Genomic DNA, 25,879 nt, shown 5'->3' with positions numbered 1-25,879 from the left:
TCCACATCCTCGAGTAAACTCAACACAGGGGGCCGAAAACCTTTAGTTCTTTTACAGAAAGCTTCACAGAAGAGGTTAGGGCTAAACAAATTCCCTTCATGAAGTGAAGGAAAGGTAAAGATGACTGCATTACAGTCAGACCAACAAAAGGCACCCTTTGAGCAAACTAATTGGCTAACACTTATTTTATCTGTGCCAGTTGCCAGTAAATCCGTTGAATGAACACTCTTTGTACCAAGTGGACTACTTACAAGTGGAGTGAAAGCATGAGCAAAAGAGAAAAGAAATTGAAGTACCCTTAAAAGGAAGACTTGCATGCACAGAGGGCATCAGTCCTGACCACCAATCTGACGAAGAAATTTGTCACTACGTTAAGTATTTTAGAAGATAATTAATAAGGCTGGACTGATCTCAATTTTATATGCAGTATTTTATTAAATCACCAATTTATTAAATAGTTTTAAGATGTAAATTTACATGAGTGAGACTGAACAAGTGGTTTCTACAACTAACTGTTGAACAAATTTCTTTTAACATCTGCCATTATCTTCTGATGTTAACATGGAGAGCATATGAAAAGTATTTAAAAAATCAAATTTGCCCATTACAAAATTCTGTTTGCCTTCTCTACATACTAACAGAACAAGATTTCAATTGACAAGACAGACAGATGAACCCTAGCAAGCTATGTCTAACGTAACAAGAACCTTTTCATGGCAACAAGGCCAACCAAATGTATGGCAACCATACCATTAATTTTTAACTCTCTAGAAGAGAGCAAATGTCTGCACCTAACCTGGTATTTAACATAACTCTCAGACTTACAGCTCAAGAAAATTGCTGTCAAGCTTGGAAAGTGACAGATGTCCTGGACGAAAACTGTACCAGGGATGTTTTTTAAACAGTTTTAGAGTAGATGACCAAGTTCCACAGCCCAAAATCTTTTCCTATCATTCTTTTATTCTTAACTACAAAAAACAGACTCATAATACTAGAGCAATGGGAAAGGTAAAATGGAGAGTCACTGCTGAAAAGACACACCTGGACAAAGAGAAAAGAACAAATCACTACAAATACTATATTTGCTCAGCTAAGTGTTCATAACACAGACATTTCAAAAAACAAAAACATGAAAAGTACATTTTTGTCTTACACGGGCTGCAAATCGTTGTTGTTTGTTTGCTATACTAACGCATTCTGTAGAGCAAGACATTAACCAATTAAGATTTAGAACAACGAAAAAACAGATTACAAAGGCTGCTAAGGAATCTCATGGTCATACCTAGTTAGCCAGAAGATGCAGAAATCACATGATAAAAAAAACCACACATTATCTACGAAGTACAAAAATCTATTACACTACACTTCAAAAAGCTAAGTCCAAGACGTGGCAATCTGCTAAATATTTACTGTTACTCAAAACAGCAGTAAGCAAGCAAAAAAGTCATTTCTTTACAAGAAGGCAGAACTGTCTGATAAAAGCGATGGCACTAGCAAAGAAAGACATCTTTTAAGAAAGCCACAAGGTTATCTCACTGAGGCAAGATGTCTTGCTGTGATGCTAGAAGTGCCTCAACAACAGAGCGACAGGTAACACATCATGAACAAATACCTGCTTTGTCCATTGACTTGCTGTAATAGAACTACACTGTGCAGTCAAAAGCAGAAATTATTGATCATTAAGGATGCACTATTTAATTAAATCTGTTTTCAGCCACCAGTCTCAGGCAGATGGCTTCTCCTGTTTACTCATCCCCTAAAAGGACAGCTTTGTCCAACAAACATTTGTTTTCATTGCTACTACGTTTGGCCTTGCCTTTTAGCTGTTTTCAATGCTATCTGAAATAAAGATGCTCTTCAGTAAGAATAGTCTTAGCTTTTATATGTGAAGTGACATGCCTGATTTCTTTTGCAGTTCTGATAAATGCAGTGTCTTGAAGCTATATAAAAGTGATGCCAAGAAATCCCAAGATTAAGTCAACAAAGCCTGATTCAAAATCCATCTTTATTCCCCCCTCATCTAAATCTCAGCTTGACAGAATGTTCCTTATTAGTTATTTAGGAGAGACCAAACTCATGCCTTCAGGTCAGCAACATAATCAATTGTCAAGAAAAGAACATAAAATAAGCAGCAGCATTCAGGCTCCCTCACAAATTCACAGCTCCCAGAGACTTTCAGCTCCCTCTTGAAGAAAACAGGCAGATAATTCAACCTTTCATTTGGACACAACACATCTGTAAAGAAACCAACAAAAAAGACCAAGAGATTGACACAGTGCTCTGTATTGGGGTACACAAGCAAATCAGTCAGTAGTTTAAAAAGAAAAGAAAAGAAGAGAAAAGAAAAAAAAAAAGAATAATGGCCACCACAGGTAATAACAGACACAGGCCTGTATTATACAGTTCCTTAAATTAGTGGTGTCGACTTCTTAAGAGTAGTTTGAGTATACATTTTTGCAGTGAAGTTCATTTAAAAAAAAAATCATATCCTGTTCCTCTCCACCTTCAGCCTCTCATTCTTACTGTATATTGTTGGCCACACCCTCAACAGCACCAAAACTTTTCTTTCAGGATTGTAATGTGAGAAAAGGAACATGAAGATGCTCCTGATTAAACTATATGGTCCCACTACATCCCCCCTACATTCTGTTCACAGAGCATAGCAAAGTAGAACTGTACACAATTTTTTTTAAAGGTATATTTATTCATAGATTGTATTCCTGCTATATTTCAGTATTTGTTATGGCAAACCACAAAACATCTTAACATCAGACTTTGGAAAAGACTACTGAAGGGTGTCTATGGAAGGAGTTCATTGTCCCCTAGCCATCCTCAAAAAATCCTGTTTTTCTTCAAATGTCTTTTACAAATATTACTTTCTGGCTAGCACAGTATTTCCCACAACAAGGTCAAGAGATGTAGACCATCAACTCTATATAAACCATAACAAAAAAGTATATCCAACCACTTACAGCCCACAGCAGCTTTGACCGAGCTCTAAGCAGCACAGGTATTAGAAGTGGCTCTCAGCAGGTACCAGCACTCATATGTCGTACACATGAACATACCTCATCTCACCTCTGGTAATAGATATGCTTCATTACAGAAGCCATCTTTACTATTCCGCCACCATCCACCACCCCCTGTTTTATTTCCAGAAGTTAATTTATGAATAATTATAGACAACATAAGGTTACTCACTTCAGGTCCTGTGCCTCGCTTCCAACTGAACACTGAGTTTTAAATCAGACAGCACCCTCAACCTGCTCCTATAAGCTAAGTCTACACAGCTAATTAAAACAAACACCACAGGCTAGGGCTATATAGATACAGCAAAGATATGTGAACTCACAATGCAGAATAAAACTATGTCTTTTTATTACTTGTGCTTTGCTTTGCACTTTTAGTGTTCCTGTTAATAGTCTGGTATTGCTTACTGTGTTCAAGTATTCTTAGAAACAACATTTCCATACTGTGTTAACTTTGCTCATTTGCCTCATTCTATCTTCCTACTGAAAAATGAAAGCCCTTCAGGAAACAAAATGTCACCCTTCCAAAGGCTCCTCCTCTACTGATGTTAACACATACAGAAAATCTGACCTTTTATAGGCTAGACCAGCTCTTTACCAAGCTCGCTAGAAGAACAAAATTGCACTGAAGACCAGAAGAAAAGAGCATACCCTTCACAATCTCCTTAAACTCATGTGCTTGAAAACTATCCTATGTTTCATGCAATGCAGTTTTTTAGATAATTTCAAAATTGTCTCAAAACTTCTGGCAATAAGCACTTCGAAGAAGTAAACCCACTGTCTCCTTCCTCATCAACACAGGTTTGCGTTAAGTGTCCATTTTTCTGGGATACTTTTTGTGCTTAAAGTATTTTTCTGGACTGGATCCACAATGCTCATCACTTCTACATGACTAATCCCTAAGCAATGAAGGCCTTTCAAGCTTCCAGAGATGCAAATCTTCTGAAAACAAGTGCATAAACTGAAAAGAATTTAAGAGTGCACTTTAGGAAAGTATCTTTGTTCCCCCGGGCCTATCCACTAGCTCATCATCATCACTTACTTCTCAGTGGAAGTATATACAGGTTCAGTAAGTAATCTGGGTTTAAACAAACATATTCAAGGACATCTGTCCTTGCTCCCTTTAGCCCAGAATATTTCACTGATTCAGCATTTACACACAGAAGCCCTCAAACCATTGCAGGAATTCACAGTGGAGAAGACAGGAGAACTGAGATCAAAGAAACAGACTGTAGTTCCAAATCTGCAGTCAAATTCTTCAAAGCTGTAAATGACAAATGGATACACCACCCTAACAAGTCTCATACCCAAGCCTCTGCTTAGCTACCTCCTATTGAGAAGCACAAAAGCCTAATGAATGTTGACACAACCGTAAATGCTTTGAGCAAAAAAAGTGGACATCTCTCTCAGTTACCAGTTTATAAACAAGAGTAGTGGTACTGACTTCCTTTATCAATTGCTCTGGTGTTCACTCATGAAAAGCATTTAAGAGCAAAGACATAATTAGTTTCTTTTCATTAACAGATTATTTTCTCTTGTAGAGCCAAATTTTTCTTCCTCACCTCCCTTGGAAACGTGCCTTCCCTAGCAATATACATTACTGTTGCACAAGTGCTGCTACTGCTGGTACTTTGCTGCTTCTGCAAGTGAGGACTTGAGATTTACTTGGCTATTTGTATGGAACAAAACCAAAAATACTAGACCAAGAAACAGATACCAGATTTAGGGAAACAAGCAAACAAGGACATTAACGGAGCTGTTCTTCTTGTACCAGAACAGTACCCCAAGTAATGTAAGTTCTGCAGGGTTTTTCTGTTTTTCTTCTCTTCCATTGCAAGGCTTGAATTGGTCTTTCTCTGTCATGGACCCCTTACCTCCCAGAGGGGAACCAGGCTTTAGTTCAAGCTAATGAAAAAATAACTTTATTTAGAGGCATTAAAGCTGCATGCAATAAATGGTACAAAATGTCAGAGAGCCAGCAATGACCTTCCCAAACATACATAAAAAATGAAACAACACACACAAACAAAGAACATGCATGTAACCCAAGCAGAATCACAACAATATTAAAGCAAGTTTATTCTCTCAGACAAGAATAATCATTTCATGAGGATAAAATGAATGAAAAGAAGGAATTCTGATAGGGAGGAAGAACCTGCTACAAATCAACTGGACCAGAAACACCCTCAAGACAAGTAACAAAAGGCTATCAAGGACTTTGCTCCTGGACATTGAACCCAACTGTTCTTGTGATGCAAATGAACTGTCAACATGCTAGCCAGCACATTTAGACAAGTTTATCCTAATATTATTAGGTTCCTTTTTTTCTTCCAGCTGCTGTTGTATTAAGTGCGCTGGGACCTCCAGCATGGAAATTGCAATCCACTAAGCAAAAATATGGGACTGACAAGAGCTGAGTTTAGTGAGGAAGCGTACATCCAAAGATTGCTTAAAACTTAGGTAAAACATCCATTAAACAAATATGAAATACCACAGTATTCTACTCCAGCAATATTGAATTTTATCTGTTAGATACAAAAAATAAAGAAATACTAAGATTTTTTGGCACTGCAACCTAACATATAGAAACAAAAAGCATACAAAGGATTCTAGACTCTTGAGATCTCAAGTCAATTAAGAAAAACCTCTGGCATTGAGAAGTTTCTTAAGTATTAAAAAAAATGGGACTGCATGGAAAGGGGCAGCAACTAGACAGTAGTATCAGTACTTGCACTGCCAAAACCACAACGGTAACGTAGGCTGAACTGATGCAAGACACATAAAGACTTGCCCAAATGCAAGTATACATAATTCTCATGATAGAAGCAATAGCTGTGTATCGCTGCATGCAGACTCATACACAGATATAAAGTGAAACCAATCCAGATTGGGATCTTATGCATTAAAAGCCTGCTCTTTTATTTTACTGCTCTCAGTTTTTTTCAGGATCAAGTTAAACTACAAGCTACCTGCCTGAAACTTAATTGACAGCAACTACAAAAGATTCATCCATTAATTATTCTCCCTCAGGTACAGTGCTGCAGTCATAATTCAGTCAGCCTCAAAGAATACAAAAAATAACAAAACTAAAAAAAAAATGTTTGGCAACAAGTATCTGTCCTGTTAAAAAAAAAGCAGGAAGGCATTAAATAAAACAAGCAAATTAAGATCCCTTCCCTTTCCAGGAAATACTTTCACCTATGTAGATACACTTCCAATAAAAATTACTTCCTTATTTGAAGTAATCAGACTGTTATAAAAGAACACTTAATACAGTATACTCAGTGTAGACAAAATACAGACTCAACACAAACTATTGTCTTCAAATTAGACACTTCTAGAAAAATGAAGTAGGTCAAACTAATTTTATCTTATAGTGAAGGGAATTAAACAAGATCACGTAATATCAAGTACGCAATGTTATAAATCAACAGTTTTAAGTAGTAAGTATTTAGAATTAAACTTGTGTTTTGTTTTTTTGTTTGTTTTAAACCCATTTCTAACAACCCAACAAATTTCTATCACAGTCAAAACAAGTAACTTCCATATAAATAAAAAAAAAAATCTTACCAGGAGCTTTAAAAAATGTAACAGATACACATGCATATATTGTATTTTTAAAAACAAAATTTCTATTTAAACAACCAATTTAGATATAGAAAAAACTACACATTAAATTTTTGCTGAAGACAATCAGGCTAGACAACTCAGACATTTCACAGTATACTTTCATCTCACTAAAGTTCAAGTACTCTTCCTAGAAATCTTTTTTCCCCATGAAATTATAGATTCATGAAGCGATAGACAGAGCTTACAAAAATCTTTATGTTTGTGTCTATGGAGTAAGAAACAGCATTACCAGTTTCTATTTGACTACAAGTAAGTTTAAATACAGTTATCAAAAAAAAAGTTGAAAATTCAAGGGACGGACATATATTTATTTTCTTTTTGCAAAATAAAATAATTGATTTTTCCCTTCCAAGTTACAGGAAGACCACGCTGACTCATCTGCAAAGATGAAATTAGTTCAAGAAAAAAGAATGCATCACAATCAGAACAAATTCATTTCACTTACCAAAAAACCAGATAGTTTTGTACCACAAACTACATTTTCACCATACGGCTGACAAAGCAGAAGTTGCATAGCGGCTTAAGGCAGTGTTCTTTACAGCCTTTCCAACTGTCATATGTCTTCATGTATATACAAAGTAATGTGAGCAGTTGACTGCTTGCACAAAGTTCTTGAGACCTTTGTGGTTTGTAGCTATCACTTTCTGAAAAATTACTTGCTCAACAGTAACATTTTTATTATTTTAGACTAAAAATTGTTTTAGGTACTGTTATTAAAACAACTCAACAGGCTTCAGTGACTGCCTCAGAAAACTCAAAACGGAGAAGTTAGACGTGTTACCTGCATAATAAATGAAGACTTAACATTTAGAGCATAAAATTTATCTCCTGATAAGTTTATGAAAACATGACAATCTAGATAAAGTTACTGGCAATTTTTTATTTATTTAACTATTTGAAACTTGATCTGTGTAAGTTTCAAATAATAACTGGGTTTGGCTATATTCTCAGGCCTGTTAGAGCAGTTATTCTCAGAACGCCAGAACTGAGCAGGAATGGTGAAGCACAAAAAACGACAGCAGTTAAGACATCAGTTACAACAGAAGAGGTGAAAGTAAAAAGTAAAAATAGGGAAAAAAGTAATTGATTTTGGGTGTGATTTTTTTTGGTGGAGATAAATTTGGGGTTTACTAATCTGGATGAGGCTATGGCTACTCTGTTCAACGACATTCAGCCTCAATCCTGCAAAAGGATATAAATACAACTGAAGAAAACAAGACTTGCTTCCTCTCTGCACCTAGGAAAAGACAGCCACTAGCAGCTCTGATTCCCAGACAGTTAAGGGAACCTCTTGTCCAGAAAAAAAGAGGAAAGGCACTGTGAAAAAGCATTGAAGGACTGGATTGCATATTCGCTCAGCCACAGGAGAAGATAAAACTGGTCTCTGGACTACGTCCAACATGTATTCAGCTGTAGCCTACAGCTGTGATCTGATCATGTTTGCTAAGACAGAAGGCATAAAGACAGCACCAGACAAGGTTCAACCTAATTATACCATTACATAACATTGCAAGACATCACAGAAATCCTAACAGTTCAAACAGCCTGATGTAGTTCCAGATTTTTACAGGCAGTTAAGAGTAACAGAACACTACCAATTTCTCCAGATTAAGTAGCACACAGCATAATAACAGAGCATGGAGATCCAAAGAGACACAGCACGTTTGAATCCAAACTTTCTGTGGAATCCACAGGTTTCAGAGCTGTGCCACCAGTTTCGTAGGCCTAACTCCAGTGCTATGTCAGTATTCAACCAGAAAGATGTTTGTTAAGAGTGATTTGGACTTTTTTTTTCCTTTTTGTACTGGAGTACAAAACAAAGAAAAGGCCTAGAAGTACTTACCACTTGTGCCCAGTAAGAGTTCCCTATCTCCTTTTGCATGAGGAGATGCTAATCCTCAGGTAAGGACCAATTTCTGCCACAGTAACAAGCTTAAATTCACTCTGCAGTTCTAGTATGTGGTATTTCTCACTGCCTTTCCTAAAATGCTGCAGAATGCACACAATGGAACAGCTGTTGTGTTCCACTCCAGTGATGGCTGCATTTAAATGGTGGATTAAGTGGTCCAAGACCAACCTTACCTAACTCACAGGGGTATAGTGAAAACTGTTAAAAAGCCACAAAACGAAGAGAAATACTAAGTATGTTTATTAACCATAGCATAGTCATGCTGGGTAGCACACTTGAAGACCCAGAACTTGAAAACTCTACAGTTACAAATTACTGTCTTTGTCCTGCTGTTATACTGCAATATATTTTATTTGCATTTTATTTTCTTGCACACACCTTCTGGGCAGGAATCCTAATATCCTAACTATCTCTATTGTCACATAATTCTACAGCACTTTAAAAATCACAAGTAATAGTGAAAACTACATTTACCATTTCTCTAATCACAGACAATGCACACAAATTCCTTAATATCCTCCCTTTAAATTATAGGAGGAAGTTGGATTCAGTAATACTGAGGACATTTAGCCGAGACATTTCCTTGGATAATTTTGTTTGAAGTTTCACTACAGCTTTAAGGTTTGGGGGCTAACAAATCTATGTTTAAACAATTGTCCCTCAAGCTTTCAAGCAGGTCAAATCAACAGCTCAGCAAAATAAATCAGCAAGAACAACCATGAACACCTACACTTTTCCGTAACAATTTCCACTAAGTAAGTGATGCATTTTAAGACAAAAAACGAAATACATTCTATGTGGCAATTCTTCAGCAAAAACAGTTCTTTAGCTAAAAGAAGATGTAAGTTAGAAATATTAGAATGTAGAGAAAGCCTTGGACTAGTATCTTCTTAAGCTTTAATCACAAATAATTGCCTCTTCTTATACTAATGAGCAAGGCAAAATGGAAAGAAACTTAGACAATTCATTCGGGGTAATAGCTTTGTGAGCTAATATTACACTGCTGAGAGATCCATTCTCAATTTCCTGGAGTACAATAACAGAGCAGCAGTAAGTTATTCACTTCAGGGAGCTTTTCTATCCTATGTAAATATAAACAGAAATCCCATCATCTATTGATAAAAAACAAAGCAAGTTAAATAAAGTTTTACATGTTACCATTTTATACAATAACCATCAGCTCCTTGGATCACAAATGTAAACAAAACACTTCACTTACTGAAATCAATAAGAAACCTTCCAAATCCTTGCCTTTGGTATTGGGGCATGATCATTATGCAGGAGACATTGTACTTCTGCTGGCAAAGCTTTTCCTGAGGGAAGGAGAAACAGATCAAGTATGTCAAAGCAGTGCTGAAGTGGGCAATTGCCTGCACCTGCCACTACTATCCTTTTAAAATATCCCAATAAGGTGAACAGATGCCTGGGGTCAGTACCAAAGTCGAATAATTCAACGTTAATATTTAATTATAAGAAGGAAATACCAATCAAACATACCCTTCAAAATATTTATTTTTACTAGTTAACTACTCAGCACCTTTAAAATTAAATACATTGTCTAAACAGCATAATGAAGGTTAAGTGTAATAAAGAAGGAGGACAGGGAAAAGGGAAATATTTTCATGCTTCACTGACCTTTCTCTCAAAGATATATAAAAGAGGAAAATAACATCCATACACATGGTGAAGTTGCTTTTTCTGCAATTGCTACACTGACTGCTTGCTGGTTTCCACCTTTGTCTTCTTTAAATGAATATTGGTGGAAACAACCGATACCCACAAAACTAAGTCACGCTAACTTTTTCAAAGCTTCTCACCTGAATCCAAATGAAGGCAAAACGCTCAAAATTCAGAGCTCTTTCAGACAAAGTGAATTCATATGACATAGGCAGTGGATGTAAATATTATACTGACTGTTTAAAACAACAGAAGGAAGAATCTTAACTAGGAAGCTGTTGTAACAATACAGCTTTTAGGCTTTAGTTCCTTTAGAGTTTACTGATAAAAAGGAAGATCCTTAAAGTGTTGTTACTTTTAAAAGATTACAGAGGAAAAAAAAATCAGCACTAGGTAGTTTTGAGGAAGACCAAATAAATCAACTAAAGATATTCAGGTCAGCATAACCAACAAGAAGTCAGGGCCAGCACACAGGTAGTTTAAAATACCACCTATTATTTCAGCTTCCACACATAAGATGACACCAGATCAGTGATGACACTGACAGGACCACAAGCCTCGTTTCCAAACCTTTCTTCAGACATGAGAGTAGATAACCATGTCGTATTTCAGTAGGTTTCTTATTTTCTATGGTATAATGAATCCTGAAGTATTATTTTTTCTGCATGGGTTTCCAAACTCTGTTCAGGATCCCAAACTCTCAAGACCACAGCTAGTATGAAGTACACATCCTGCCAACATATTTATACTCACGCAAGCAAAGCCAGAGCACATCTGCCAGCAAGAACACACATACAAACACACGCTTGAAAAAAAAAAGGTGGGAGGATGGGAGGACACAACACAAACAAATTAAGTATTTAAGTGAAATTTGGGTATGACTCCAACATTTTTTCTTAAATTATGGTAGTGAAAGCATTTGTTATCATCAAAACGGACAAACAGACTGGCCGAAGCAATAGGGGTGGAGTGGGGAAACAAAATGCATCCTTGCTGAATAGTCATTCAGAAGAAATATCAGGAGAGATTAATCTGGACACCTGTAGTATCTAAACCTACTAGAAAAATACTTGCCAATAAACGGGTTGACATGTTTGTATTCCACAAGAACTTCTAGCTAACATAAGATGGAGTAAATTGTGCCTGTTAGTCTGTTTTTCAAATCTCAACAAGACCCACATCTCAGAACACAGAAACCCCAAGAAACCGTTGCGCAGCATGCAGGTACTCTGATATAATTTTTAGACTTCTTAAAGTTAGCATCTTCATACAAATCATTTTTTAAAGAAAGTAAATTACATACTGAGGGAGAAGGTGATACTAGAGACCACCCAAGTATTGAATTTCTAAGTAACTATGTACCGATTGATCAAAATTCTTACAAATAGACAGCTGAATGCTTTTCTAGTTGCAGGCATATCTGATTATCTTTCACCATTATTTTTTTTAGCATTTGTCAAGACAGTCCACAGAAATATTTTTGGTCTACAGCAGCAACTACTGTTTTAAAATTCCAAGTAAAGCCACAAGCAACAGACATCTACTCTAAAAAAGACATCCACCATAAAAGTTAGGCTTGTGTTCTTATGCTTTGTGCACTTAGTAGCTTCATTAGATTAGACTCTATGCAAGAAAGAAACAAAGATGAAAACAGCCAACCGTTTATATCTAAACAGACAACTTGAATTGCTTACCAGTGAAGCTATGAAAATACACGGAAATGAACAATTTCAAATACTTAGCACTTTTAAAAGTTAGACTTAGTATATTATTGCAAAACTGATGGGGAAGAAAAAGATTGAATTTTTCAACTGTACAATACAAGCCACAACACATTCAACAACAACAACAAAAAGTAACACTGCATATGGCTGATTGCACATACAATTTCTCAACTTGCATCGTTTTTTTCTCAAAGACAGTAGTAGTAGATTTGGGACAAATATATACATTCCACTTGAGATCCATAGAGAGAATTTCAAGTTTCTGAATCAAATTCATCTTTGCTGTTGACACAAAAGATAGTAGGAAAGTACAAATATTTAAAATATATACATATTTTCTTTTACCTTTGAGAAATATCCAACTAAATGGCATCCTTTCTCATCATTTTTCGTAAGGACATAGAAGAGGAATGGTTCAACATCATAATACAAGGTTTTGTGGTCCAGAAAGAGCTTAGCTAACAAACAAAGATTCTGACAATAAATTTTGCTCACATTTCCATCAACCTAGAAAGCAAGACAGATGCAGTTACTTCCAAAGCCACCAGTATGTTAGAACAAAACAGCTTCTTGAATCAACCATATCCTAGAAGGAAACACGAAAAAGGTAGCATTACAAAAAAAAAAAAGTTCAAAAGAAGATGCCCCTGCTTCTTGTTAGATAAGAATTCTTGAACTAGTACTAATTACCTTGCATTTGTAAGTATCCTCTGAGGATCTGGTTTTATTAAACAAAGTAACTTTACTTTTTAATTGTTCAAGTAAGACTTACCTCTTTCACTTACTTCTTGAAACAAAATGAACATGAGTGGCAGACAACAAAAATGCGCTATTGAAAATTACATTAAACTGATTTGCAAGAAGGCTGTGGTGTCCGGCACGCACACCAAAAATAATTAAATAAATAAAATCAAAGACAACGAAGCTCATTACATTGAATCTATAAGAAAAGTAAATTTTCAGGCTAAGTGCTACAATTAGTCTAGGTATGTTATAAGTGTAAAGAGTCAAGCTGTGATGCAGACAGCTACAGAAAAGCCAGACATACATGCAGATTTCCTCCATCAATTAGTTACTCCCTGAAAGGGAGGATTCAAAGGCAATAGTCTTTTTGAAATAATCTTAATGGAAAGGTTTGCTTGTACTGATGTTCTTTGATAAAGTCATTATTTATATTTCATTAACAGAGACAGCCAAATGGTATGCACACAGTGCTGAAAAAGAAACCATGTTCTACTTCGTTTCTAGTTAGAATCCTAGTTATAAATTTGAGTAAACCCCCAACCTTTTGGATCTATTTAGGGACTTCAACGTGACTGCTGTATAACACTTGTGTTACCTGGATTAAAGAAAGAACAATTAATGGACAGCTACGGCTAATAAAGGCATTAGAATAAACTTCATATAGCACTTGAGAACGTATCAAGTACACTAAGCTCTCATGCAATAAACTCTATTGTCCATTTTATTTCCCTTCTTTTCACGCTTAGTAGCAAGCATGCAAATTAAAGGAGAACATCAACCAAGTAAAAATCATCACTGAATAAGCCACAAGTCTGAAAACCCAAATCATGTAAGCTATCTTTTTCAGCAAGAACGTCTGTACAGAAATGCAAAAAGACTCCTTAAATGGCAGGCAAACACAGCTTGTTCATCAGCTTCAAATAAAAGTAGAAAGAAAAAGAAAAAAAAAAAGACTAAAACTCCAAAAGGAAGCATCTGTCAAACTTCCTTGGCTACAATGTAGTAGTAAACTGTGTCAAAGCCTTCTCTCAAATCTGTCAAAGTCATGCTCTGAGCAGAGGTACATAAATCTTAAATGCCAAAGTCATTTATATTTCTCTAGAAAACAGAGAACACAAAGGAAACCACAAACCCTTCATGCTGCCAAACAGAAAATGGATGCACAAAGTTCATTAAAGTACCTATGAGGAAGGACATGATCTGATGAGTAACTTTACAGTTATCAGAACCTTTGAAATAAGAACAGCTATTTCAGAAGTCTTAACATAGGTGGCTTATTGAAGTACCTCAGAGAAAGGGGAGAAGAGCAGTGGAGAAAGACTCTGGACATGCATCTTGTTTTCCATGTGTTTTGTGTGTGTGGTTTCCTCCCCACCCAGAGCTGAATTTTACTTTAAGAACTTTTTATTCATGTGTTGGCAGTAGCTAATGAAAATAAAACAAACTGGAAAGCAGAAATTGCCTATTGCTGTATACTGCACAAGCCTTAACACCTGCTAAACAGAGAAAAGGTTAATTATTCTAGACTGACAGGACAATTTCTGTTTTAATAGAAAAAGAACTAAGCCTGTTTACAACTTAAGTCTTTTGCCAGCAAATCTACAGTCTTTAGAAAAATTGCTCAAGTCAGGAAGGAAACAATCTTGATGCAGATAGCTATTCTCTTTAATAGCATAAAAACAAATAGGTTAATGAACCAAACATCAAGATTTTCATTTAAATAAGGACTCCAAAACTGCATCTACGATTGTTTGATTAGACAATGGCAATTAGCAGGCACAATAGACATTTATACAATATGTAAACACAAGTTTCAAGTAGAACCTATAATATCTACAATTAAAAAGAAGTTGGCAACATACCCATCTGAATATTGAAGCTGTTTTGCTGTTGAAAAACAAGTCCTAGTAACCCTGATAGTCTGTTCTCTTAATGTGACTGGTAACAACTCTTGAGAAACAGCCACATGCAGGTTAACGTGTAGCATGCCTGCAGTTATTAAAGTTATGTGACATACAAGATTTCTGCTGTTCAGGATATCCTTAAACTTTCCAATACTTTTAAAGAAGTAGTCTCCCAAGAAAATAATTTAGTTTATAAAAGGCTGTGTACCCACAAGCCCAACTCTGGACTTTCTAAACTGAAGGCAGTTTGTTGTGGCCGAAGTTGGACTGAACCTCCATCATCCAACCAGGACATTTCATGTTCAAACATCCAGAAGGAGGCAAAAGCACTTAATTATCGTTTGTATTTCTAGAACAGTAGGTAATAAACTGTATTGCTTGCTTTTATACCTTGGAAGAATCTACATGAGACTACAGGTGTAGTCTCTCTACACCCAAAATGTATAAATTGCTAGAAATGAAAGGATGAAAGGCACTTCTGCTGACAAGGGAAAGGCAATTCAGTCAAAGGGCATCCATTGCAGTCCATTCTAAGATGCATACTATAAAAGCGTCTCAAAAGGCTAAGTAATTCATGAGTTACAGATAAAGAAAGTAAGAGTCATGACAGAATTTGACAAGGTGGAACGGGACAGGGAAGATGGGCTTGTTTTTGCAGTGTAATAAGAACCTCTGAGAAAGTGCTTAAGTATGTTAAAGTTTCCATGCTACTGTTCTACAACTGGTCTGTAATGTCTACCAAACAATTACTTTCAGAAATCTAGACTTGGATACACCTACCTCAAATACTGACAGGTCATTTCTTCTGTAGATTTCATTGGCTGGAGGATGAAACCACCCACACTTCTTTGAGTGCCTTAACAAAATGCTTTTACTTTTCATGTATTTAAGACAGAATTCACACAGGTAAAGCTTTGGTAGTCTGGAGAAAAATTACAAAGATATATTATTTTTAAAAAAATATTAAGTTTTGTAAAAAGAAAAGTTATCACAAAGTGACATGCTCCTCCTTCCCCAGTTTATTATAAGGTACCCTGAGTAAATGCTGCTTAAGTTTAAAAAACAAATTTAATAATATTAATTAAAAGTATCGCTACATTACAGGGAATGATTAAACATATACATTAGCTATTAGAAAAAGAAGGTAAGAGTTTAATCACAGTGAATCTGATTCAACAGAGTGTGACTGTGGTCAGCTATTTTTTGGTACAACTTTAGGTAAATCCCTGTGATTTGCCCCTTCCCACATTTCAAAGTTTTTGCTGTGGTCTCCATCAAAGCAAGCACACTACAGTCATACCTCAAATTTCACCTTTTTTCTTCCAATAAAGACAAAGAGGACACAGCAGAATACAAAGAATTTCCTTCCCTTTAATTTTCTTTACTTTGGATACAGGGAAGATGTATAGGAGATAGTATAGGAAACAATTATCTTCCTAATACTTCAATGGGAAAGCAATTGTGGTAGGACTATAATCCCTCACCCTTGCCTACGTTATTACTTAACTCAACCAGAGAAGCCTGTCTAAACAGTCCATATATGTGAAAAGTCTCCCTTCCACCTATGTCCATGAAACAACGCATCCTAGATGATGACTATTCCTCCAAGGAGGATTCAGTTCAGACAAGATATAAGTAACACACACGCCTCGTATCAGACAATGCTGACAAGTGTTCTACATACCACAAACTGCTCCTTTTCAATTAGTTTTGTGGCTATTAACCTCCATTTTAAAATTATTGGAGCAATGGATTGTACCACAACGTTTTAGAGCAGAGGAAAAACTGCTCTGAAGATATTGGCATATCCTGGGATCATAATCATGGCTTGCATGATTACAGGATTCTAAGAAAGTTTATCAACAACATAAAAATAGTTTAAGTGTTCATTCCATGATGTAATCCCACTGCACTTAGGGCCAAGAACTGTCTCCTACAAATGACATCTCATTGTTGTCTTGTAGTAACGACTATTCATTATCATGCCTGTATGTAGAATTAATTTGCTTGATGGAACAGAGCTCTCTCTCACAATAGGATATAAATTGAGGGATTAAAAGAGTAACTGATAAAGAAGATTAACACTATAAAGGCATTGGAAATAACAGGAAACATGCTGTTTACACTTTTTTTTTAGCCCTTGTTTTTTGTATTATCAATTGACAACACATCCCTCATTCCCACTATGCCACAATGCTAACACCTAGGAATGAGAGGGAAGGAGGGAAAAGGTTTGAACAGACCACGTAACTCAGTTGCCTGCTGGAGTAGACGTCTTGAAGAACATACAGTTCTGCAAATTTCCATGTGTACCACATATCCAATGGATTCATGAAATATGCTTTTTCAGTACACGCCAAAATCAGCAGGAATCTACTGAGCACACATACTAGTTCATGCTCTCTGCCTGACTGAAGTGTCCTAGCACAGGCAGACAGAAATGGGACACTGTTGCCACACTTGGCTCACTTTAACTTTATTTACCTAATATTTGCAGATTTCTTGGTCCTTAAAAAAGAAGAAAGTTAACTTCTGGATGACAAACACGATTAACTGTTCTAAATGGCCACAAGTTAGGCATTCCTGGTTTGAAGTTGTTAAAAAGAAAATACTAATACATGCTACAAAGTTAAAGTTTTTGCAGAACTGGAAAAAATGGCATTTTAAATGCAACTTTGATTAGAACTAGTAGAAAAAGAAAGACAACTCCTTGATCTCCCTTATAATTACAAAAGCATATCTGCTCTTAAAGTTACATGAATAAGTTACAAACAATTACAGAAAAGTACGAAAGTAAATCACAATTATCACATTAGAAAAAAATCAAAACAATATATGTTGATTTTGATGACTTGTTACCTTGCATATTCCTGTGGGTAAGGTGAAGAGTACCAGGTCTGTATCTCATATTTTCCAAACTCAATCACTGAGGGGTATCGCCCACTTGTTTCACCAGTGTTTTTACACCCAATTTTCTGTCAGGTATAATAAAAGCAAAATACTAGTTATAAAAAAAGTAAAAACAAACAAACAAACAAAAAAAAAAAACTAATCTTTGTATCAATTTCACCCAGTGAAGGTGTGACAAACCTAAAGTATTCAAACGTTGCTTAAGTTCTTCCAGTCCAGGCAGAGAACAGAGTTTGCAAAAAGCTAGATATAAAAAGGGAACATTCCTTTCAAGGTGCCAAACAAACCCGCAACCATGAAGTGAGGTCAGTAGTGCTTACAAATAAGCACATACAAATAGATGATGAATGGCCCAGCCAAAGAAGAGGCACAACTGCCTGAATCCTTTTCTGCAGGATCTAGTGGAAGGACTTTTCTGCAGTCCTGGTTCAATCCCTAAGCCGTTATCTTGTTAAAACAAGGAAAGAGGATGGATCAGCAGAACCTTTCTGGAGGTCCATTGGATTTGACCTCATAACTGTCCCCAGTATACTAAAATAAGCTGTTCTGAGCTAACATACTGAGGTTGAACTGATCAGAAAATGACTGCTAGACTAAATACAAAAATGAAATAAAAATGGAAAAATAAGTAATTTAATTGTCCCCAATTTCAGCAATCTTGCCTCATAACATTTTTGGACTGCATGTGAAAGAAATAAATGAGGAGGAGGTGGGAACCGTTTCCATGAGCAAATGGAAACACAGACTAATCATGAAGTTGATTCTTTAAACTTGGTTTGAATTTGCTGGTTAACACACTCTGAATTCACTGTGATAAGGTCGTCACACTGACCTACGGCAAGTAACATCGGTTCTTTTACTTTTAACATGAAAAACAAATTAAGTGACTTGCATCGCTAGAAAAAGCACTAGACATAATGGTTTATTATGCAATTTTATAAAAAAAACAGCAGTTGAAGCATTACACGCACCTCCCTTCTGACCCAGGTTCTCAAAGACACTGGTTGCTTGAAGGGCAAAATCTCCTCATGATTGACTTGTGAAGAGCTTCTTGCAACATAGAAGCCTACTAGGCTTGCTCATTTCATTGACAAAGAAATTTAAAAGCCTCTTTTGCAAAAGGAAGATTCAGCTGCCATATCCAACTTCCTTGGTAAAGAAAACCAGCTCAGTTTCAGCAAGCTTTAGATTACCAGTACGTACCTTAAAGAAGAGCATCAACACCAGCTGGTATAAACAGTTTTAGTCAGATTTAACTCAAGCATTTTTACTACTAGAAGTCATCTATATTATTCAAACTCAAAGTGTGTTAAATAGTGGGGCAAAATAAAGTCATGAACTCACTAAATCCCCTTGCCTTCTACCAAGCAGTATTTGTTGGGACAGGCTTAAGTTTTCATAGCGGCTGCTTTCTCTGCACAGGACATCAAAGCACATTCTCACAGACCATCATCCTCTCAGTCACTACCATTATTTCAGCTGTGCTTAATCTCTGTTTAATCAATGGTAGTCTTGTGTCCAAAATGCTCAAGGATATCTTTCAAAATCTATCCCAAGTCTCAATTACCTGACCCATTCCAAAGCCTTGTCTCTAATCTAGGAGACTTAAACTGCATATACACTGTCTCCCAAATTATATTTACAATAAGCATGATGCAGTAGGTCAAAAGGATTTTATTAAAAATGAAGAGAATATGAGAACGAAACTGGTTTTAATTTACATATGTAACTGCATTTTATGAGGGAGTATAGTGATATGACAAGGGGTAATGGCTTTAAACTAAAAAATGGTACGTTTAGGTTAGATATAAGGAACAAATTCTTTACTATGAGGGTGGTGAGGCACTGGAACGTGTTGCCTAGAGAAGCTGAGGATGTCCCATCCCCAGAAGTGTTCGAGGCCAGGCTGGATGGGGCTTTGAGCAACCTGGTCTGCTGGAAAGTGTCCCTGCCCTTGGCAGGGGGTTGAAACTAGATGATCTATAAGGTCCCTTCCAACCCAAACCATTCTATGATTCTGTAATTTCATGCAACATAGTCTTACCTCCAGGGAAAGCTCCCGAGCCTGTTTAAATACTTCCAAATCCTCCTGCGTAACTGTGTCCTTGCTTCCCACCAGAAATACATCTGTATTTTCTTGTTTGATGCTTAGTTTGATTTCAGTATCTGTTATTTAAAACCAGCAAAAAGTTTATTCACAGACATGAAGATTACGCATGCCTTACCAAAGTGTTGCTCCTAAATAGGATTGTAGCAGTTATAGCTGTTATGATTTCCCATTTTGACTAAATTTGGGATTATAAATAACAGAAATGAATCTTTCCTCTCTTCTGGTTCTGTAGTATGCTGTTGCGTAAGCAATTTTTGGTACTTGCTTGTCTTTCTGTCTAAGGCTTTACAGTCCAGTTCTACTAAATTAGTTTTGAACCTCATAAAAGGGAATATATTCTCTCATTAAAACTATGCCACTTGATAAATTTCAGGATATTCTACAAGGATATTCTATTCTAATAATAAAAATTAGAGAAAAACTTTCCCTTAAAAGTTGGAGACCAATGCTAAGCTAAGTATACATTCAAACGTTACCAGTATACTTTTTCTTAAATAAAAGTAATTATTAAAAAGGTAGTTTACAGCAGTACAGATCAAGTGTTGTGGAGACTGTAGCAGGATGGAATTGTTCATGAAAAAGCAATGGAACAGTGGGAAATGAATTGAAATGCCCACCATTGTAAGCACTGACAGCACACAATCATAATGACAGCACTACTGCCAGAGAAAGGGCAGAGGAAGAACAAGGAAGTAGCATGAAGTGGCTATTCATGCGGTACTAAACAGCCATAAGCAACATCATGAAGGCATTTGGGGCTCCTAGTGTCACTACAGATGCAAAAAATAATAAAAAGGTGGTGTGGTATTAGTCAGAAAAAACATTTTGGAGGTTTAGTCAGCATTAGATAAAAGGTCAGCTTCGTCGCCTTTGTATGAAAGTGAAGTAAGAATAAGAGAAATAGCTAAGACCTATGTGACAAAATAAGAATTTTGGTTTTGGACGGGACGCAGGTTTGGTTGGCGCTTTGACCTTTGCTTACCATCATCCTGATCAGGTTTAATTCTTCCGTCTGCCAAGCTCCCCTTCCCTGGTGAGGGGGTCCCCATCTGAGGGGTCACTTTATACTTTAATCTGCCTAGAATCCTGTGCTTTTTAAGGAAAGTTGTTCTCTTGAGGTGAGCAATTGCTTTAAAAGCATGTCCTCTAAACACACCCCATCCAGAGGTATATGCATGAGAAATAAACCTACTCCTAACCTCCTTCTTTCCATAGAAATGGCTATTAGATTTTGAAGTAGAAGATAATTCTGGTTTATGACGCATACGCTTGGGTGGTGCATAGCTTGGGTGTCCCTTTTTTCGAGACTGTCCCTGAGCAGTATAGATATGCGAGAGTCCATCAAAGAGTCCCTTTAACTGACTATTACTAGGAAGACTACTAAAGGAGGGTGCGCTTGACTGACTGGAAGAACTCTGGGGAGAGTTAGAAGAAGTAGAAGTGCTGGATTTTTGTGAACTGGGGCTCTGACCAGAGATGGGGGTTGGGGGTAGAAGTGAAGAAGGTGGAGGTTTTAGCTTTTGTGTGGTACCTGTAGCCAACACAAGAGAAGTGCATGACTGTTTCTGAGAGACTTTTTTCCTTGGACGATAGTGCTTTGAAAAGTCTATTATTTCACCTCGTGATCTGCGACCATCAGGTGATGGTGTAAAAAACTTAGTAAGGCCATCAATAAGCCCTTTGGTTTTCTTGTTAACTTTTAGTGTAGAGGCAGATATGTAGGTGGAGGTGGTGGTGATTTTGGTGGTGGCACCAGGCCGAGTGGGGTCTGTAACAGGCAATCTGCTGCTTGAATCCTTCACAGATGCAGCATGACCAGATGAAGGTGTGGTACAGACTTTAGTCTTTTGACCCCTACCAGGTGACCCCCTTCCTGTGAATGCATTCACGGATCCTTCATCACTGGTTACAGACCTATGCAAAAATTTGGAAAACAAAAATCAGCATTAAAAAGACACAGCTACTGCCAAATAGCACTACACTTTATACATGTTACTTATGCCACTGTACTTAAAAAAAAAATTAAGGACATACACATTTTTTAAAGTAATTCACACTATGATGCAACATCCAACTTTTTCTCTCCCCTCCCCACCACGTTTCTTTTTTTCTCTGTTTAAATAAGGTAGTCCACTATACATATAAACAGATGCAGCTCAGATAGCAAGATCTCCCAAGTATACACCCTCTCCATCTACTTTCAGGCATGTTAGAAATGTGCATCTTTGGAGAAAAATATTAATGCACTGTTCTTGAGCACAGTAATGGTTTCATCACAATAGAATTTATTGTATAAACAAAGAAGATGCTCATATGCAATGTAAATAAGTTAATGCATATCAAAACATTTGCTTAAACTGTAGAGAAAGTCTATTAGTTAGCAACACAGTCAATTTTCAACAAACTGCTGTTTTTATCCACACTCATTTGATAACATATGTCAACACTAGCAATAAAAATTACCACCTAAGATATAAAAGAAAATTGAGGTCATTTATGGAGAGCATTACAACAAACCCAAACAAATGGCCTCTTTTTTTTTTTTTTTTCCTAGAAATTGGAACAACAAGAAAAAAAAAATCACCATCAAGAAGAAAGATCAAAACTGTAAGAACAAGCAGTGTTTACAGAAAAACCACAAACCGGTCAAGCCTAACATGGAAGACGTTAAGAAAGAAAAGTGGTGACTGCTACTTGAATGCTAGGAAGAAAAAGGGCATGCTGAAAAGCCAACACTTGTGACAGCAGAAGTACACGTTCAGCTGGTTGCTAATGACTAAAGAGATGAACAACACTGAATGGCAAGCTGGAGAGTAAGTAGTATATTTTAAGTATATAGAAACTGAATGTTTAAAATTATTTGGAGTAAGAGAAATATCAGGAGGCATGATCAAATGGCAAATCCAAACAGAGCTATATAGTTGCATCAAATGCTTCCATTCCCCCTTTCCATCCTGCTCTTTGAAGTTAGCTCGTTTATTTTGCAGTGAAAAGTTCTCTTTCACAGATTTTGCCTTCTTAATTGAGATGCTGGAATAATTAATTCCAACAGGTTACTTCTAATTAGAGATCAAAGAGCCTGGGGCTACCACCTGGTATGCTGAACTCCAAGGGCCCACCAGTTTAAGAACTGGCCCTTTTCTACTCACACATCCTTACATTTGGGTAGCTCTTAAGAGGCAACAAAACCAAAAACTTAAGTCTTTCAAATCCTTTGCTGCCATAAGCTTGCGTCCATAACAAGACCTACTCTTACTACCACATGTACTAGCCTTTGGCACTAGTGTTGACTAACGCACCTGTTTTTAGTTAATCCTATATAGCAATTTGCCTGTATAGTATAATTGTGAAGGGTTTCCTACAGACAATCAATAGGCAGATGGTTATTCTAGGATAACTGGACAGGTTCTTTGTACTACACAAAAAGAATCAAGTGGCATTAGCTAATCTTACTGTATTTCATGTGACCACTCACATTTATGTATGACACTGCTGCCTTCTGTACATTACTATTACTTAAGTAGGATTCTATGAGGACACGTCTCTGCTCTTACCCGATCTCCTAACTATTGTTTTTCCGAAACAAAATTACTTCATGTAGATTAGACACTGCAGTAGTAGAAGCGTGCCCATCGTAATGCAAGTATTTTTACAAAGAAAAAAACTTCCCTAAGTACTAAACTAACATGCTTATGTGGTTCATTTGCTACAAAGAAAAGAAAACCTTTATATTCATAATTATCATCCAACATTACAGGGACTTTAACATCCTTTAACACAGCATTCACATTAAAAGCCATAGCTGAGAATTTCATCATCAAAAGCTAACAGTAAAACCCACACAAGCTTTCCAACTTTTCCCTTACAAGTATGAGGAACGAGGGGAAGCGGAAATACTGTATCAGACAAACATGCCTGCTAAACCCACTGTGGAATGCATAAATCAAGGACATGTTTTTAGAATTCTCAAAGGGGTAAACACAAAGGTGTAGCGATAAACAGAGGGAGATGCACACACAAGGAAATACAGCCATTTCACCATGTAAAAACACTGAAAGGTGTATGGCTATTTCAATGACTTTTAAATACTTATTTAGCTAAGAGAAGGGAGAAATAAAAGTTTTTCATGCATTCTTCCTTTATGAGCATGTTCTTATGAGCCATTACAACTACACTTTTGACTTTGATATAGTGCCACGCTTCCTCCTAGGGTTCCTACCCAGAACTTTTGAACACGGACCTAAAGGAAAGATGAGATCCTGACATAAAGAGGAGAATAAATATATAGATAGTAAGCTGCACTACCAAGTACATCAACACGACTATTATGCTGTACTTGAGTACTGCCAGTATTTACTTTTTTTTTTTTTAATATATGTATGTGTTTCCCCTTTTACATGTTGATTCCACAAGTTCTTATTCTCCAAAATGCAAAGTTCTACAGCAGCTAACATACAACTCAGAAGTATACCAGACAGGTTTAGACTGTAGAGAAAAATGGTTGGGTAACGGCCACATGACAAAACAAGTAGTAGGTACAGCCAGAAAGCCTTTCAGCTGCTGAGTTGACACAGCCAAACAAACTTAAATAGGAAGAGAAGACACATGTGGACAGAAACATGAAATGGAGGGCAACATGCTATTGAAGTTAACACAGAATCTGTTCCTGTTTAAGACTGAGTGTAAAGACAACTCAGCATTTTAAACTACTTTAAAAGAAATCCTCCAACCAAGCCTTAAGATGTCCAATTACAGCGTTCCCTGGAAGGACAGATGCCAAAAGAATTACAGCATTCTCTTGTATTAGATGAACACATTCCTAATAAGTAAAACAAATTGCAGCCTCTTTGCCTAGTAACCAGTAGCAGCTTAACAACATAATTCAAACGTATTTTTTTTCTAGAGTACCACTGAAACCAGAACTTCTATAGTATTTATATGTTGTGCTCTCTGGAATGGGTTTTGTGAACTGATACTAACAAATAAAGTCATTTTTATACTACATTTGAACAGGCCTTTGAACAGAACAGTCACCTGAAATTATTTATAAGTAAATTCATTATTTATTATTGATTTAATATGGTCTCTGCATATACATCAATTATTTTAAGTTACATATAAAGATAGCTGTGTCATGTATTACTGTACAGACTTTTATTTCTATTTGGTATAGGTGCAACTTGTATTAAAAAAAAAAATGGGACCTAGAAAAGTAACTTACAGGAAGTTTTTTCCACCATGTTCTGACAAGATGTGAAAATTAACCATTATAAATAAAAAGTCATTATCCATTGGGCTAGAAGGTCTGCACTAGAATATTCATCACTTACTTTCCCCAATTTGAAACACAGTTAAAAACTGGTTGAAACTTGTTACTCTAGTACAGTAAAAAAAAAATAAGAGAAACCTACAACATTCGTTGCTTTAGTTTATTTTTCGGTCGTCCGATAGGTTTTGCATATCGTCGCCTTATTTGGGCAGCTTTCTCATGAAGTAGCTTTCTCCCTTTCTTCTTTGGTCTACAGACCTGGCAAATCCACATCCCTACATAAAGGAAAAAAAGTTTAATTGTACACAATTTATTTAATCTGTCCTGCAGGTGTCTACCAAGACATATGCCATGTATGTAAAATTTTCTTATAAACAAGACAGGTGGAAGGGGAAGTAGGCAAAGAAAAGCGATCCCCTTCTACCTATACCTCAAAATTTTTGAGAGCAAAGTGCTCAAGGAAAGGGGGAAAAAAAAAGTTGCAAAAGAGATCACAAAAGATGGTGAGCAAATGGGTTCTTAAAAGAAAGCCTGTTATAGCTTGCTCTTCCTTACACTATAGATACGTATTTATTCTGAAAAAATTAAGATGGGAAAAAATTACATGTGCATTACACAGCTAACTAGGCTAGAGTGTGCTAAAGAAAATACCAGATCACAACTATGTATGTTTGGTTTAATATACAACTTGAATTTGTCATCCTTTTAACATTAGATAACCATGTCTGAACACTCTTTGTTTGTCTGGTTTTTTTTTTTTTGCTTTTATAAATAACACTAGAAGATTTAAAGAAAAAAAGCTGGAAAAAGTCTGCAGTGTGATTTTAAGATTAAATAAGGAAAGCCATAAAGATGTGAGACCAGAAATGAGAGGTGCTATATGTCAGAAATCTAGAGAACCTGAAGGACACAGGTGTTTTGTTTAAGTTACTCTTACATGAGGCAGCTGTCTTTTTCACTGGCTTTAAGGATT

General features: G+C 36.4%; 1 protein-coding gene across 1 annotated transcript in view; it reads right to left on the bottom strand.

Moving 5' to 3' along the window:
- The window catches only part of KAT6B (lysine acetyltransferase 6B), a 109,520-nt gene that overhangs the window by 21,276 nt on the left and 62,365 nt on the right, over nucleotides 1-25,879 (bottom strand). Inside the window, 7 exon segments of the mRNA XM_040563724.1 lie at nucleotides 9,777-9,881; nucleotides 12,315-12,476; nucleotides 15,398-15,539; nucleotides 17,477-17,592; nucleotides 19,572-19,693; nucleotides 20,620-21,551; nucleotides 25,049-25,181. Coding sequence (XP_040419658.1) covers nucleotides 9,777-9,881; nucleotides 12,315-12,476; nucleotides 15,398-15,539; nucleotides 17,477-17,592; nucleotides 19,572-19,693; nucleotides 20,620-21,551; nucleotides 25,049-25,181 — 1,712 coding nt within the window.

Source organism: Cygnus olor, chromosome 7, assembly GCF_009769625.2.
Source record: "Cygnus olor isolate bCygOlo1 chromosome 7, bCygOlo1.pri.v2, whole genome shotgun sequence".
Classification (NCBI taxonomy): Eukaryota; Metazoa; Chordata; class Aves; order Anseriformes; family Anatidae; genus Cygnus; species Cygnus olor.
Note: the sequence above shows the minus strand (reverse complement) of the source record. Positions and strands in the feature narration are given on the sequence as shown.